The sequence below is a fragment of the Lichenostomus cassidix genome, chromosome 1 (genome assembly GCF_008360975.1).
Source record: "Lichenostomus cassidix isolate B80296 chromosome 1, HeHo_3.0, whole genome shotgun sequence".
Taxonomy (NCBI): Eukaryota; Metazoa; Chordata; class Aves; order Passeriformes; family Meliphagidae; genus Lichenostomus; species Lichenostomus cassidix.
This window is the reverse complement of record NC_139479.1, coordinates 25432637-25449536: the sequence shown is the minus strand read 5'-3', so window position 1 is coordinate 25449536 and position 16900 is coordinate 25432637. Positions and strand designations below refer to the sequence as shown.

The window sequence follows — 16900 nt, the reverse complement described above, 5'->3', positions numbered from 1 at the left end:
GATGCCGCACAGTAATTCGAGCAGGACCACACTCCTGCAGGAGAAGCTCTATGCCCGGTGAAGCACAGAATTCTCCTCCTCCCCACCCCGCAAAAAGTAATAATTATGTTTTGCTGAACAGTCACAAATTTTCACAGCACTGCAATGGCAGTGAAACCAAGTACAAGTCTCTTTTATTTTGTTCTCTTTGCCATTGGAGCCAAACTGCTTTTACATTTCTGTGTGGGTGGTTGCCTGTGATCCCACAGAGGGGAAGGTAGCTTTCTTGAAGAGTGTGCTGGAACAACTGTTGATCTCCCCTGTGAAATCCCATCTGCTGTCTGCAGCAACTCTTATTTGCTGGCTGAACAAGATAATGTTTCTCCAGCAGTAGCTGTAATTTTCCAAGCACTTTGCTGGGTGCAAAGTCAGAACTTGATTCAAAAAAGGACAAGCAGGAACATAATTTTATTCCCTCCCTTCAGTTTTGCAGTGTGTTATGAATTAAGCTGCTGGCAGTCAGGTAGGGCTGAGTCCTTGTGGTTTTCAGGCTTTGTTTGAGACTTCTAAAGATGAAGAGCAGTGTGCTGATTTTGGAGGTGGATTCTGGAAATGGGAAAGCCAATCTTTTGGTATAATTTTGTGTATTATTATGACACATTTTTTTACAATCTGCCATTTCTTATTTAAATCATATATAAATGAATATCAGTTCATGGTGGAAAGTAATCAGCAGAAGCTGAAGTTGGCAATATTTCAGTGTATTAGAGAAAGGTTCTTCACTCACCCAGAGGGTGGTTAGGCACTGGCACAGGCTCCCCAAGGAAGTGGGCACAACATCAAGCCTGACAGAGCTCAAGAAGTGTTTGGATGCTCTCAGGCACAGGGTGTGACTCTTGGGATGTCCTGTGCAGGTCCAGGAGTTGGGCTTTGATGATCATTGTGGGTCCATTCCAACTCAGAATATTCTATGATTCTGTGATTATGACTGTAATTAATAATTTGAGGAAATTAAAAAGAAGATTGTGATAATTTGGGGCAAAAAAAAAAATCCCAAACCAATTAAGAGAACTTAAATAATAACGCAACCACCTCTTCTTGCTGGTTATGGGGAAATCCCTTGGGTTTGAAGAGCTGTACCTGAAACCACTCTCCGCCGGTATTAGTGAGACATTTCTCTCGCGCTAAAACATTTGAATTTTTTTTTTTTTTCCCCCAGACGCGAGAGAAATGTTGAACACACAAACCTAAGCCGGGATCAGCAGCAGACCCGCGTGTCCCAGCCGGGCGGGCCGTGCAGCTGGGGGGACGAGGAGCAGCTCTACTCTACTCTACTCTGCTCTGCCCTGCCTGCCCTGCCCTGCCCTGCCCTGCCCTGCTCTGCCCCGCCGGCCCGGGCACTGGGCGGTCCCGCCGGCCGCCCCCGCCCCTCGCCGGGCTCAGTGAGCCGGGTTGGGAGCCGCAGCTCCGGCGGGGCCGCGGGCGCGGCGCTGCTCGGCCTGGGAGCCCCAGCCTGCCCGCCGGGCTCCAGCGGGGCGGCCGATGGCGAGGCGAGAGGACGGGCGGGACTGGGCGTACAGGTAGGGCTGCCGGCCGGGCCGGGCTCCGAGCGCCTCGGCCGCGCAGGGAGGGCGAGCTGTGCCTCCCCGAGCGCTCGGAGCCGGCCTGCCGGGGCTGCGGCCGGGCTCAGCCCCCCGGACCGGCCGGGCGCGGCTGAGGGCAGCGAGGGGCACCGCAGCCTTCCCTGAGCGCGGGCGGCCGGGCAAGGTGGCTGCCCTGAAACCTCGCGTCCTCGCTCTTTGTTTTCCCTTCCTACCTCGGGAGTGGAGCGGAGCATGAAATTAGTGTGTACTTGCTGCCTGGGCAGTCGCAGTGGTAAATAAGAGCTGTGTGTTCATGGACGTGTGAGGGGTTTGTGTGTGTTTTCGTGCTCTGTGTCTTTAGAGGAACCTGTGTCGGGGCTTTCGGTGATTTTTGCACCTGTGGTTTTTGTGTCAGATTGAGGAGTGTATGAATACTGAGGTGACTAATAAACAGCCAACAATGTAATAACAGTTGGAGGTCTGAATATTTAATTGCTCCTCATCTGATTCATGCTTTACTACCTGTGATGGTGACTGTGACGCTCCCGTGAGCCAGTTTTCCCAAGGCTGTGCCAGTGCTGCTCCTGGCCAAATTCCTTCTCCATGAATGAAACGGGCAGTCTTTTGGGAAATTCAACCCTCAAGTCTGTCTCGAAACCTTGTCTGACTGGACACATCCCCCTGCCTGTTCAACTTCTCCAAAGCCCATTAGTGTCCTGTACTCAGGTGATAATTGGCAGGTATAGAGCGCCTTGGGAGGTTGCCATAAATCTAATTTAGCAAGGTGAGTTGATATATTACAACAGAATCAGCCATGCAATTCTGAAACTGTCAGTATTGTGCTGCCTGAGATAATGTGCTGTAACGTTGAACAATTGTAAAAGATAATAAAACAAACATTTTGGTGCTATATATGAAGAAGGCAGATTTGACACAAGGATTTGTCTCTCTTTCCAAGTCGTATATTTCCATCAAGATGATTTCAGAAATTACTTGTACTTTCTGTTGTCATTTTTCTGCACAGAACTGCGTGGAAAGAGAGTTCAGGTCGTATTGGAGCTGTTGTGCTATACCCCATACTTTTCAACTGTTTGCCTGTATTGCGGAGAAGAATACCCCCCAGACTTTTACGTGTCCATAATTTTGTGTTGGTTTTGCACACAATGGGTCCTTTGCTCCAAAAACTCATTACTTAAAAAAACAGTGAAATCTGTAAAACTGATGGAATAGTGCATGTTTAAATTAATTTACTTAAACAGCTTTGATATGCTAAATGGAGTGTAACAGTTTGTGTAAATTAGGTTTTTGCTGGGAGGAGGGAGTCTTGAGCTGCTTTTAGAAATAGCAACTGGAAGTTATTTAAAGCATACTTGCCTTTTTTTCCCCCCACCTGTAGGTATGTAGAAATATTATTACAAGAATTTTTTTTTGTTTTTAGGGTTGATCCATATGGTTTTGAAAGGCCAGAAGACTTTGATTATGCATCCTATGAAGCATTCTTTTCCAGATACCTAGTGGTACTCACTAGAAGAGCAATAAAATGGTCCAAGCTCCTAAAGGGGAATAACAGTATACAGAAGAGTTTAAAAGGTGAGCTTTATGTCTCCTTATAGGTGAAAGTGCATTATGTTGGGATCAATATAAATGGTATTCAATGAGTTTGTGTTTTTGACTGTTGAATACTATTTCTATCTTCAAATTTAAACCAGTAGTATAAGCAGTAATAATGCGTAAGCAAGTATGCTGTTGTTAGAGGGATTTGATTTAAAGATTATGAAGGAGTAATCCTTCAGCTCACGAATATCTTGTTACATCTGTAACCCAGATATTATGGCCATGGGCACTTCAAGATGCCCTTTTGTAGCTATTTGTTGTATTGTACTCTGTGCTTTCTTTAAAAAGACATGAGATTATGTAGAAGATGCTGTCTTGAACCCAGGGATCAGGATGTTAGGGCTCTCTGTTGCTGCCTCTTTGGCAGTTCTTTAGGCTGCTGAGATTTTCTAGCTCTCCTTATCCTTCTTTTGTAAAATGACATTGACCATGCAGCTAAAAACATTTGTACTAAGAACTCATGATAAGTACCTTACAAAGTGAAGAAGGTAAAATTAATGTAGGAGCTTGTGCAACATTGGATAAAATGCTGATGGAAGTGTTAATGCCTGCTTCAAAGAGCATGAAAACCTCTAGTAATATTTTACCGTGCATGAGAGACAGGTAGAAATAAATGGAGGGAGTCAGGAGGTGTCAGGGAATCCTGTAAAACTAAAGGGTGGGATTTCCTCCCACTCTCTCTCTGGGTTATGCTTTCATATAAGCATCTAAATTTTCGTGTTTGCTCTTAATGGTGCTATTCAGGTTGCTTTCTCTATGGGTGTCTTTTGGAGTTAGGCAGAGTTCTCTATAAGTATGTTTAAGAAAAAGCAAGTAGAACTAAGCAAAAGTCAATCAGACATTGACTGTAACATAGCTAAAGTATTTAGAGCTGGGCTCCAGGTGCAGACTTTGGCTGGTGATTCTGGTGGTTTTGTTGTTTTGGGGTTGTTTTTTTTTCCCTTGGCACCAGGAATGGGATGATAACTAGTGAGACATTTTAAATATAACAGTGTATTTTGTGTACAGATGTCTGTTTTAAGGGTGAGAAATTCCAGAAAGTGTAGGTTTGAGCTATAGCTGCTAGATCATATGCTGGTAACCAGAAAGTCTCTCCTTCTACTATCTTATTTTTCTTACAAATGTAAAGAAGCTTTTGTTTGGGTGTCAAGTTTGAATGTAGTGGTAACTTTGTGCCATTTTGAATTAGTGAGGATTTTGAGATTCTGCAGAACTTAGTCTTCTAGCTGAGGAAAAATAATCTCAGTTTTGATTCATACCCTTCTCTTAACATGTGAATAGTAACAGTGGCAGCTTTTGGCAATTTCTGTGAGTTCATTTCATTGTTCTAGCATTGTAGACACAGAATGTTACTGTGATACTAACAGTGTGAATGCCTTTGGTCTTATTTTGGAGCCAAAACTTTGACTAGATCTCTCAACTTGTCCACCAGGCTTCAGAACCAGTGGTCATGCTGCCCCACTGGACACACAATGACAGCAGCCTTTAACGTGGCTTTGTCTCCAACAGGCTGTTCTTTGTGAAAACTGGGATTCTGTAAATCCACTGAGGGGACACAGGCAATGGCTCTGGACTGTTGCAAGCCCTCGTGGGCTGGTGCATCATCTTTGACATTACTGACTTTTGCTTAAGATACTTGGATTTGTAGGCTATGCATTCTCACTTATATATGTAATTCCAAGGAGAGTGACAGGAATAAGTAATATTGAGGAAATGTAATCTGAGTGTAGATTCAAAGTTGTAACAAAAAGCTTCCTGTATCAGAGGAGGAGAATGAAAGGTTGATCTGTGCAATTACTGATTTTTAAATACTTTCCTCCTCGTATCGCTATTAAGATTGAAGTCTGTGACATGCACATGGGATTGTGTAAGCAGTTGTTTAGGTGTGTGCTTTATCCTGCAAGATGATTATGCAGTGATTCCTTGCAGGCAAATAGCAGAAGCTCTGCTGCTTATTCACTGATATGCCCTCCTCCAGGACCTGATTTCATTGCTATGAAGCTTTGCTCAGAGCTGCTGGCTCTGCCATAAGCTAGAACTGAGAGGAATATTTGATTTGCCACTTCCCTACCTGAAAGCAGTAGCTGTGCACCCATGTTTTGAGTGCTGCCTGGGCCTTTTCAGAGTGTGTCCTGCTGTGAGTAGATATGAGAGAGGCATTGTATGTATGGTATCACAGTAGTTCCACACCCATTTGTCTACACACAGAGAGGCTCATAATTTCTATGCCCAGGTGAACAGGAAGAACTGATGACTTGTGTTAATTTTCCAGTTTGGAAATGTGGTGTGTTCACATGCTACTGTGTTTGCCTCATATCCAGGGTGGTTTGTATGTATATAATTCGGTTCCACTATAAAGAAGAATAATTAGACTATGTTTTACCAATGGTAATTAAGCAGCATATCCTGTTGTTCTGTATTGCAGCCTGCTGGCAGGGTGGGTCGTGGGAATTTTGGCTGACAGTTCCTTTCACTCATTCTCCAGTCTCTTCCTTTTTGTTATTTTTCTGGTATTTTGTTTCTCCCCCTACCCTTGTTATCTTCACCTTGTTTCCACTGCACATAAGAGTTTATAGTCATTGTTTATCACTTGCCTCCTTTCTCTCTCTCTGCCTCTGCCACTACAGGGATCCTCTTAATTTTTTCCCCTACTTCATTCAGCTCTATGGGATCAATATACAGTTTTCTATTCTGGTTTGTTTACAAGTGGGCAACAAACTGTCTGACATAATTGCTCAAAGTAGCGTAATTTTGACCAAAATGCTACACAAAAGAATTTGGCTGTTGGTGCATTAGTCAAAAGTGACCAATAGCAGAAGACACTTTCTGATCTTTGATAAAATACAATGAAAGGGAAAAGTAAACATATTAAATGGTGTTTATAACAGGAGCATTTCTGTTCCAGCCCAGGGCTTGGAGGAAGGAAAGTCAGTTTGACTGGAACATTTACAGCATTGATCTGCTATGCTTCTTCTGTTATATATTCATGAAATAAATCTTTCAGTTCCTTGTGTGCTGTTTCCAGCTCTTTTGTAGAATTTTTCTTCTAGGGCCCAAGTTTATTTCCTCAATATTCAACAGTAATTGTTAGTAACTAGAAAAGTAAAAAGGCAGGAGCTTCTCAAAAGCACTCTCTTCTAGTATTTTCAAGATGAGATAATTTTTGTTTTAAAATGGGGTTTTTTTGCTACATAAACTGAGTTTATGGTGCAGAGCAAAACAATGTTAACAGGGAAAAAGGTAACACAACACTTATCTTGAAGCAGAAGTCTCCAAAATACTCATATTCTACCATCAAACAAGGACAGGCAGGTTTAAGTGACTTATTTTTACATCTTGTTACTATAAGTAGAGTACAGTATTAGAAAAATGTTATTATTTTCTGCATATTTTCATCTTGAAGTTACTTCAGGTATTTATCTTTAGACTGCTACCCTTTTGTAACAAGGAAAACACGTTCATAAAGTGTGACTCTAAAACTGTGAAACTGGCACTAAGTGTCCGAGGTAATTGATTTATTAAGGAGGAGGTGTGTTTCTTTAAAAAATGGTGTTTTCTATTTTGTAAATGAACAGAGGTAAAAATTTTACATAAAGATATTTCTTTACTATGTATGTTTTAGAATTTAGACCACATGGTGTACTGTGGTTGTCCAGGGAGTGATTCTGTGCTCAATACTCAGGGCTTGGGGGTATTCAACAGTGCTACTTTTGAGATCGAGCCCTTGGCTTACAGCTGGCATTGGATGTGTGGCTGCAGACCCAGATGATCTGGCTTCATCTGGGAAAGCTTCCTAGATGTTACAGCGGGAGGATATTCTGCAGCGTGAACTGTTGTGGGCTTCTTCCTTCCTGATGATAATGTGGAAGAGAGCCTATAAATAAATAAATATAACACAATACAATTTTATTTATAGAATATGATATATCTATATCTATTTGTATATATAAATGATATATATTAAGTTGCAACTGGCCTTGTTTTCAAGACTACTTTGCTGCTTCTGAATGCCAATTTGCAGATCCCAGCAAGTGTTATGAAGTGAGGAAGAAAAGCACAATGTAAAGGGCTTTTGCATTCCTCAGGGGCTGAGGGAGCTGGGTCAGTAGTCACTTGGGGTGATAGAAGCCCCTGGCTATCTATTGCCATGAGAACAATGACACTGAGGAATAATGAGTGTGTGCTGTGCTGCAGGCTGCTTTCCCCTTGCGCCACTGTCAAAGACTTGCCTGTGCTTCTCTTGAATTTAATGTGTAGTGTTGGATATTGACGTTAGCTATGCTTCCAGAATTTATAATTTTTCCAGAAAAAAATACCATTGGGATTATGTGTTAAAATATGATAATCTAGCATGTAGTCAGTAAATTTGTTTCTGGGCTCATCTGAATGTCTCTGGTTCACCTAAATGGGACTTGTTCTTGATACTCATTCCTGAATTTGCTATGTCAATCTGTAGGATTTCTTGAGCATTAGAGTTCAAAATCTTGTAAAAACAGTGAACTGGGGATTATTAAACCACCATGGAAACAAGTAAGTTAATTCCAGTCTAAAAGAAGGTTGTAGTCAACGTCACTTTACAGCTAGAACAGTGGAGACTGTAACCTGTAGTACAAATTCTCATTGAAAAGCTAAACAAACTGTACCCTGAAGACCAGGTGTTTATTACAAATATGTTTCTTCTAGAGAAAACACCAGACTGTAGGTGGGTGAAATGCTCATTATATATGCATGTTTATGTCAGGTGACACTGGGAAAGCAGCTTTGGTTCCTAAAGAATAGGCAGCTGCAATTAGGTGGAATATTTTTAGAGGGTACCTGTCTGAGTTGTAAAACCTTGCTTCACTCTGCTGTTTTAGGGCCTTTAATTTAGGCAGCATTTATTACAGAACATTGTGACTGAATAAAACCTGGCTAGGTAATGATATTGTGTGTGTGTGGTAGTGTGTGGGTGGAATAAAAATCCCCACTCAGATTTTGAGTCCCATAGAATTTAGGGAGGAGAAGCTGATGCTTTCATTGATACAACCTAATTAATTTAGTAAGAAATGTCTGCTTCATTTGTCATTTTCTTCTCCCCCCAAAAAAGGAGAAGAATCTTAAACATTCAGCTGTCTTCTTGGGTCAGAAAAGGTAATGCTGATTTAGGATCCTGTTCCCATAAGCAGCACTGCCTCCTTTTTAATATTTTTCATACCCTTCTCAGGAGGAAGCTGCTTTGGTTGTCATTAGGCTGATGCTTATCCCTGTAATCTTGCATCGTAGTTATTTACACTGAATCATCAGCACAAAGATGCAGATGATTAAAAAAAACCCTAAAGCACACACTAATGATGAAAATGATGCAGGAGATAAGAGCTACTTTAGATTTGAAAAGACTTCCCCAGTTATTCCAGGAAAAATCATCTGCTGCTCACTCACATTTCCAGTTCTTCCGGGGCTCATTTAGACAGGAGGCACATATTTAATATTCCTCAGTTTCTGCTGTATTTCTGCAGTCAGCTGCTAAGCTGAAGCCCTAGGGTTGTGTTAACATGGCCATTGATGTTAGAGCATAACCAAATGGGAAGAGCCACCATGTCAGAAGCCACTGGCGATGGAGGAAAATAAAAGTCAGTGCTTGTCTGAATGAAAAAGGACAAAGATCAAGGCGAATCTTTGCTGTTCGTATCTCCATCCAGAAAGGTAGAAGAGGAGGAAAGGATTCAAAATTCTAACAAGGGAAGAGAGGGGGGAGGATAACCTGGGTTTGGAGAACTGAGTGGAAGTCTGAGTGACAAGAACTTAGAAGTGAATCTAAAATATACTATCCAACTGAGAAGTAAGTGCTTATCCTAAATAGTAGCATAGGAGAGAAAACGTAATAATATCTAGTCAAGAGTCTTCCTGTGTCTTCTTAACTTTAGGCTGTTCATTTAAGAAAGAATAATACAAAAGAAAGAATTGGATTTTTTTTTATTTATTTAGAAAATGAACAAACAAAACTAAACTTCTTGTCTTGCAGTGAAGAGATATATCAGGAAAGGAATCCCCAATGAACACCGTGCATTGATCTGGATGATTGTGAGTGGGGCCCAAACCAACATGGAACAAAACCCTGGGTATTACCACAGACTACTTGAAGGAGAGAAGAATGGCAAGCTGCTTGAAGCAATCAAAACAGGTTATTCTTTTGATAATGCTGTTTTTCTGTATTTATCCATCCTATGCCTTTAAGTGTTAGAGATCAAGTTATGTCATGGAAAACTTAATATTTCTGTAGTGGTGGTTTAAATGCTGAATTAACTCTTAAATTAGATTAGCTGTAAGCTCTTTAACAGCACAGATCTTTCCAAGTTCATCATGTGGTTAAAAGCATTAAGGAATGCTTTTAAGAAAGATTAGAAATTATTTGAGAAGGAATAAACTGGAAGATGTTATAGTGTCATCTCCTAAGTGATTGAAGATTTATAACTTTGAGCCATGACACCTGCCTTTGAGTCTGTTTCTCCTTAATTCTGTCCCATAGGACACTGGAGAAGCAGCAGGGGTGATTGAAGGTGTGGTACAGAGGCCCATATGAGGCAGATGAAGTATGCTAGGATATCACATTGAGTAAAAAGACTGCAAAGTAAAAGCTGTTGATAGATTTATATGAATTATAAATGGTGCAAAGAGGGTGAATGGGGAGCAATTGTTATTTGCTTCTTGTAACATAAGAACCAAGGACACTGAATGAAATATGCCATGCTGCAGGCTTAGCATATCAGTGAGTTGTGGCGCTTGTTACTGTGCTGCAGGGGTTAGAAGTATGAACTGGTTTAAAAAGGAATTTGGTAAACTGTCAGGTGGGAGAATCCACTTGATACATTAAATATTTAACGTGAAATGTAAATCCCTGGGAGAAATGCAGGAGGTAAAATACCCCATCTCTTCTAATCCATTTTCATGTGTGCTTTCTGTGAACATTGATCAGTAGCCAGTACAGATGATGGTATAAGGGCAACCAGACCTCTTAGCCCACTGGGAGCAAACAGATGCAGTAGATGAGGACAAACAAGTAGGAGTTTGATGTAACTGATACTTGTCCTGAAATCTGCTACAGTGGAGGCTTTGTGGAGAAGCTGATATTGGCTGCATTGCCCAATTAAGAAGTCAAGAGGTTGGGCTCTGCTCTGGAACAATGCTGTGGTTGTTTGGTTAGAAAGGCAGGTTGTCTTTTTCCTCTTGCAAAAAACCCAGGCACTTAAAGTTTGGGTTTTATGGATTTTTATTTGAGTTGGATAAACATCTAAACTTTTGGTTTATGCAGAATTTCTTCTTTGCCTTTGCCTGCAACAGAAGTACTTTGGGCTTTTGGGACTACACGCCTTAGTAAGGTATTTTGGAGCATAAACTTCATATTCCTGTGAATATGGAGACTAGCCAGAAATCTGCAGGCTTATATCCTGCTCAGAACTAGAAACTGTAGGGCTCTAACTATGAATGCAGAGGGAGCTAGTAAGATGACTTTCTAAAGCCAGCCTTGGTAAGGGTCTGGAGAAGGGTCAAACTATTCAACTGGAGTACAATTGCTGCAAGACAGAGTTGAAAACAATTTTTTTCCAGTACTAGACAAAGACATGGGGGGTCAGTAGGTGGCTTTCCACACAGGTTAAAATGAAATAAAAATATTTTTGTGGGGGAGGAAAAATACTGGAAGATGGTAAAGGTCTTTGAGTGAACTATGGAGGAAATAAAGTTTTTGAAGAGCTACTGCATTGATTGGAAAACCACAGAAGAGAAAATTAACATGGAGCAAGTGAAGGAGAAGATAAGGAAAAATGGCTTGGAAGACTTTATTGGAGGGGAAAAAATAAAATTAATGCCTCAGACACTCCAGTGGTAGATTTTTCTTCAGAAAGGAAGAAATGACGTGGTCATAGGAGGGATGAAAGGAACAAAGTACTTAAGGTGAACGTAAACTTCGTGGTTAGTGTGTTTAATGAGCTTGAGCTCCTGTGGACTGGGCACATTTTATAGTGGGCTTTATCTGAGAACTGTTTCAGTGTGAGTTGTTGCCTGACTTTCATTTTGTTTTTTCAAGTGTTGTTTTCCCATTACTCTAGTTGTTATTAATAGAAAACCAAGGTAAGATGTGGAATTGTACTGCTGTTTGCTTTCATGTTTGCAGTTTCCAGAATTTTCATGCAACTGGGCTGTATTTATTTCCACAGTTTAGCTGTAAAGTTACAGCCCAGCACAGTGCTGGGGTTTATAAACCAGAGAACAGCAATCACACTTTTTCTTTTTTTGTGGGGGAGGGGCAGGAGGACAAGGCCAACCAAAGCCTTTATTTCAAATTCAATTTAAAACTTGTAAGAGCCAATGTGTCTTGTCTCTTTCACATGCCCAGAAGCTGTAAACAATTTTCATGTATGTTTGGAACTTGTTTTCATATGGGAAAATCTTTAATGGGGTATAATCAGGTTTAAAAGGGCAGGTAGACTGTGTAAAGAAATAGTCTAATCTTTAAAGAAAAATCTGATTAGTAATACCAACGGAAGTCTTTCAGCTAATTAAGTCTATAATCTGTTCTTTCACCATTTTGCCTTTTAACTTGCTGATTCTGAGCTGATGAGCTTTATTGCTGACTTTGTTTTAAATGGTATTTGCTGTTTGAACTTTTTTTTATGGTATTTGCTGTTTGAATTTTTTTTTTTTTTAAAGAAAGGTAGGAGAGAACAGACATTTTATTCCAATCATTAAAAAAGAGCTTAAAGAATGCAGGTCTAAATTTTCCTGTCTTAGTTATGTACACATTTAGAAGGGCATGCATTCCAACTACACTTTGTTTTTCATGCCCTATTATAGGAAAGTTTAGTAGGAGAAATGATGTTGTAAGATAAATAGTGGTTGTCCCTCTAATGCAGAGGCTACGTGCTAGTTACAAAAAGACTGGAGCGTAAGTTGTAGCTTCCTTGGAGTAAGCTCCCCTTAGTGTGTCTGTGTGTGCAAGTGCTCTGGCTTGCACATGCAGCTAATCTGTGTTTCCACTCTTGCATTTGATGTGGAGGAGTTGTCGGTGCTGTGAAACCCACGGTCTGATATTTATCAGTCGGTCCCAGAGCCTGTGCTGTGTCGTGTGACAGCTGGCATAAGGATCTGACTGTGGATTGGATAGTAGTTGCAGGATCTTAATTGAGGAATATTTTACTGTCAAAGCACTAAGAAGCTTCTCTGAATGTTGTTCAACTGTTAGTGGAAGTTGGGAATTTTCAGGTGAGTTTAAAGCATTCAACCATGCAAGAGGAAGGGGAACAGCAGTGTCAGCTCTTGTGGCTCTCTGTAAGAGGAGCCCTATCAGGTCATATCCAAACAGCTGCCTCATTTGGTCTACCGGAATAGCTAAAGGGAGGACTGGAGGAGTAAAGTGTGTAATGACACTTCCTCAAAATGTTTTCCTAGTCTCCAGTTATCTGGTATTTGGAGAGTTCCCAAGACATATGCTGCATGTTTGTATCTAATAACTGGATGGGAAAAAATTCACAAAAACCCTTCTGGTTTCTCCTTTTTCATGTTGTTTACCTTGCTCATGATTTTGCAGATTTGTGGATTCAGCATTTTTAAGCATCTCCCTGTAAACTAAGGAGCTCTAATCCACCTGGGTTTGTGCTAAATATGGTAGCCATTTCATACCTGTGGTCTTCCTTGTTGCCATTCTTTTCTGCAGTTTCTCTAATTCTGGTATCGTCTTTTGAAGATGAAGGGCACTGGAATTTATGTGTGTGCTTCTCAGATTTGTACAGTGGCAATATTGTTCTTTTGTAGGAAATCCTAATCCTGTTGGCTTTCTTGATTGCAGAAAGCTCTTGAACTGTTACTTGGTCATGGGGGTTGTCAGGCTCAATTTTTCAGACTTTAGTTAATAACAAACTTGGCCTTAACTTCAAACAAACAAACAACACCCCCCCAGTCCTTCAAAACAATTTACAGTTCCAGGTGTTGCAGGGTAAAGCTTGAAGATGACTCCTAAATATCCAGTTACAACAAATCTAAAAGACCCTTTAAGTATACTGTTTTTGCAAGTTGCAATTTATGGCCTAACCTCATTATTCTGGATTTGCAGTGGTGTTTTCGAATGTTTGTAGTTGGCAGTTGAGGTGAATTTTTGCTCTGCTCTCTACTATGTAAAAAAAGAAAAAAATTACTTGCCTGGAGGCTCTTCAGAGCAGATGCACATCACAGATATAGCAGTGGCAAAGAAGTGACCATAATTGGCGTAGGAGATGTTAGTTATAAAACTAGTTGTGTAATTTACTGACCACCTGTGTCTTGGAGTGGGAAGTACCTGGATATGAAAGTAAAAGTGCCATGGTTTAGGAAATACATTCTCCAATTTAGTACTCCCACTAAAACCATGTGCCAGTCCCTGTCCCCACTCCAGCTGGAGGGACAAAAGGCAAAGATCACGGGTTGAGACAAGAGCACTTTACTGGAAACAGCAATGAGATACGAAAACTAACAGTAACAGCAACAATATTAACAACAAAAGGTATACAAAGCTATTCACATGGAAAGAAAACAAACAATAATAGACAATACCAGATGGCTTCCTCTGCCACTTTCTCAACTGGATGCAAGCCCTTCTCTCTGGAACAGAGTTCCTTTCCCCTGCCCCTGGTAATGATAAGGTGGTATAGAACAACCTCTAGGCCACAGCCACACCCCTTCCCAGCTACTGCAGAAATTAACCCTGTCCTGGCTGGAATCAGGACAAAAAAGAAAGATGAGATAGCAAGGTGAAGAAGGTTGTTTTGCAGATGCCTGACTTTTGAAGTACCCTCAGTAGGAAAAGCACAAGACTCGTTCCAAAAGCATTAGTTTTGTTGACTGTGCTTTCAAATGTCTTTGCTCCAGAAATAGCACTTATGACTGTGATTCTTGGTACCGAAATAGACGTGTGTTTTATAAACTGAGGCTAATGTGGCTTCTGCCTGTGTTTGTGTTACTGAATGAGGTAGAAATACTGCAGACCTATGAGAGGGAAGAAAGAAGCCAATGGTCTTCTCATGGTTGCTGCACAGAGATAAATCATAAGGAAAGCTGTTGTTTGGTTTTGTTTCACAGCAGCATAACACTACCACGTCAGAACACTGAAAGATTGTCTAAAAATTGCTGTTGGTATTTAATCTGAATTTGCTACAGGAGAGTAGCTAGTCTTTTCATTGTGGCTTTCTTCCTGATTCTGTACTCCTATACCTAGTTTATTTATAAGCAGCAGATCTGCACACAATGACAAGATATTCATAATTTTGGGATTCATCTAGCAGTGTAAGGTTCTGATGTTCATTTCCCTGCTTGAAAAGAAATCTGACTTTTTTTCTCCCAAACTGGACTATTGTGAGGCTGCATTCCTTTGGACAGTAATGTCTATTAAGAATGAACCAGATTAATGGATAGCAGGTCAGAGAGTAGGCTGTGCAGAGCATGAGAAGGTAATGTTTGGATGTCTCTTCTGGAACAGATGTAGTAAAGTGGGTGTAAGTCGTGAAGCCAAATGAACAGCTCTTTCCTGCCCCTGCCATTTGGCTCAAGTCAGCTCTGACCCTCATCTTGTGGTATGGTAAAACACATTGGCTTGTGTGCACCTGTGGAGTGTGTTGAGTTCCCTCACCTTGCAGTCAGAGGAGCCTCAGAACTGGAGGAAGAGGGAGAGCATGCAAGCAGAGCAGAAAGGGGAGGATGGCGAGGAAAGGGGATCCTCTGCTCTTGTTGTGCTCAAAGTAACAGTCTACCACAAGGAGTCCTGCAAGACCATGCCCTGCATCTTCTGTTAAGGGTAAAGCCTCCTAGCTCTCGTATCTTGTTTTTTCTCTCTATCCCCTCCCTCTAAAGTAAAATAGTGTTACTAAATATAAAGAAAAATTTTAGACCCTTCATAAAACTAGGGAAGACTTCCCCCAGTCCTTGTGGGAAAAACATGCAATCAGAAAGCAAGCTGGAGCTGATGCTCCCAATGGCAGGTTGTGGAATTACAGTTGAGTAGTTCCTGCTTTGTATGTGATGGATTTTTCCTACTCCTCCCTCACCCTTTCTCTGCATAGCTGAGAAGAGCCATGGCTAAAATTCAGTATTAATCTTTTCTGTAACATTCAGCATATACTTTAATAAAGAATAAATTTTGATTATGCAATACTATGGTGCTATTCCTACCAAGAAGAAACAATCCTGTAACTGTCTGTTGTTCAGGTCCTCTTAAAAATTGTCTTTTTCCTTGTGTTTTTCTTTTCACTTACATGAGACGTGAAGGGAAATATTTTTCTGCAAATGATTTGTTCCCTTTAAAAGGAAGAAATAGCGATTGGGGTCATAATTTCTTAATGCTTGTGACTTCCACTACAATACTTGTGATTTTTGGGGAGCTTTCTTCCTTTGGTTGCTTACAGCTGAACTTTGTGTCAAAGCTGTAACAGACTCCTTCCTTTACGCCGGAAAAGGCTGATAAAAAGTGATAATTCTTAGGACATGAAGATCTGTACAGAGGTGCTGTTACTAAAATTTGTTTTTCACTTTAACCTAGTTTGTTGTTGCTGTTGTTGTTAAATATACCCAAACAACTACTCATATTTTATTAATAACTCTTGGGTTTTGAAAATCTCCCAAGTTAGATATTTAAGTTGGAGAGAAAAATTCTATTTAAAAATCAAATGTGCAAGTCTGAACTAGTGACTTTGGGTTCTCTCTTTATAGAGTGAAATAGGCCAAAAATTAACTCTGCCTGTTTCTTTCCAACAACTAAGGGGTGTTTTGGGGTGACTAGCTCAAACATGCATGTCTAATTTTGAGACCTTTGTAAGGAGAGATGAATTCTACTATTAATGTTTGGTCTGAAAGACATTAATGGTTGGAAATGTGAGTAATTTCATAGTCCTTGTTTGGTTAAGGGTTGAGCTTGAAGCATGTGGGAATGTGCTCTGCTGCTTGGTATCAGAAATCATTCTCCTCCTTGATGATGGTGCACCGGTGAAGACACAGCTTTTCTCATGGTCACATCATGGAGAAACTTAAATTTTAAAAAGTGATTTTTTTTTTTGAGAGGAAGTTGCCAGCTGTGGGAGCAGGGCTGGGTTTTTTTGGCTGTGACTGGTAGAAGTTCACTGAATAAGTCAATTGAAAGTTCATCCGATTTGTTAATGAGAATATGCTTTCCTAGAAGCACAACTCATTTCATGCCACTTGACTTGATACATTTGGCATGTCTCTGTCAGGCTAAATACCTGGTTTGTTTTCCTCTAAGCCTTTGCAGTCAGACATGGAGAGAGTCCAGTCTGCAGGAGAATTTCTTCAGGCCTGCTTGAAATTGGTTTCTGTACACTAATAGGATTATTCTTTCTAGGAATAGATTGTCATTGAATGCAAGTGCTCTTTTAGCCAAAATGGAGGTAAAGCTGTTTCTTAAAATTAATCCACCAAACAACAGTTCAGTGAGCCATAGCGAAGCTTCAGTTGTACTTCAGAAGAGCTGTAAAAGTTTGTTTGGAAAGTGAAAGAGGGAACGGCTCTTAATTTTGGTCTTTTTCCCTTTTGTCTAGATATGAACAGAACATTTCCAGATAATGTAAAATTCCGCAAAACCGCTGATCCATGTTTGCAGCACTCGCTCTACAATGTATTGGTAGCATATGGGCATCACAATAAAGCAGTAGGATATTGTCAGGTAGGTAATCACTGTTTTGTAAATAATGCTGCATTTCTCTAGGGGTAAT

At 40.7% G+C, this 16900-nt stretch overlaps 1 protein-coding gene across 2 annotated transcripts in view; it reads left to right on the top strand.

Annotated features, from left to right (window-relative positions):
* Positions 1–1395: 1395 nt before the first annotated feature.
* GRTP1 (growth hormone regulated TBC protein 1) overlaps positions 1396–16900 on the top strand; it is a 35466-nt gene continuing 19961 nt past the window's right edge. Inside the window, exons 1-4 of one of the 2 annotated variants that reach the window (XM_085053375.1) lie at positions 1398–1559; positions 3001–3152; positions 9178–9336; positions 16727–16851. In XM_085053375.1, the coding sequence (XP_084909501.1) occupies positions 1522–1559; positions 3001–3152; positions 9178–9336; positions 16727–16851 (474 nt within the window). In that variant the 5' untranslated portion in view covers positions 1398–1521. Of the gene's footprint in view, positions 1560–3000; positions 3153–9177; positions 9337–16726; positions 16852–16900 lie in introns of both variants that reach the window. The other variant, XM_085053386.1, reaches the window with a different exon arrangement.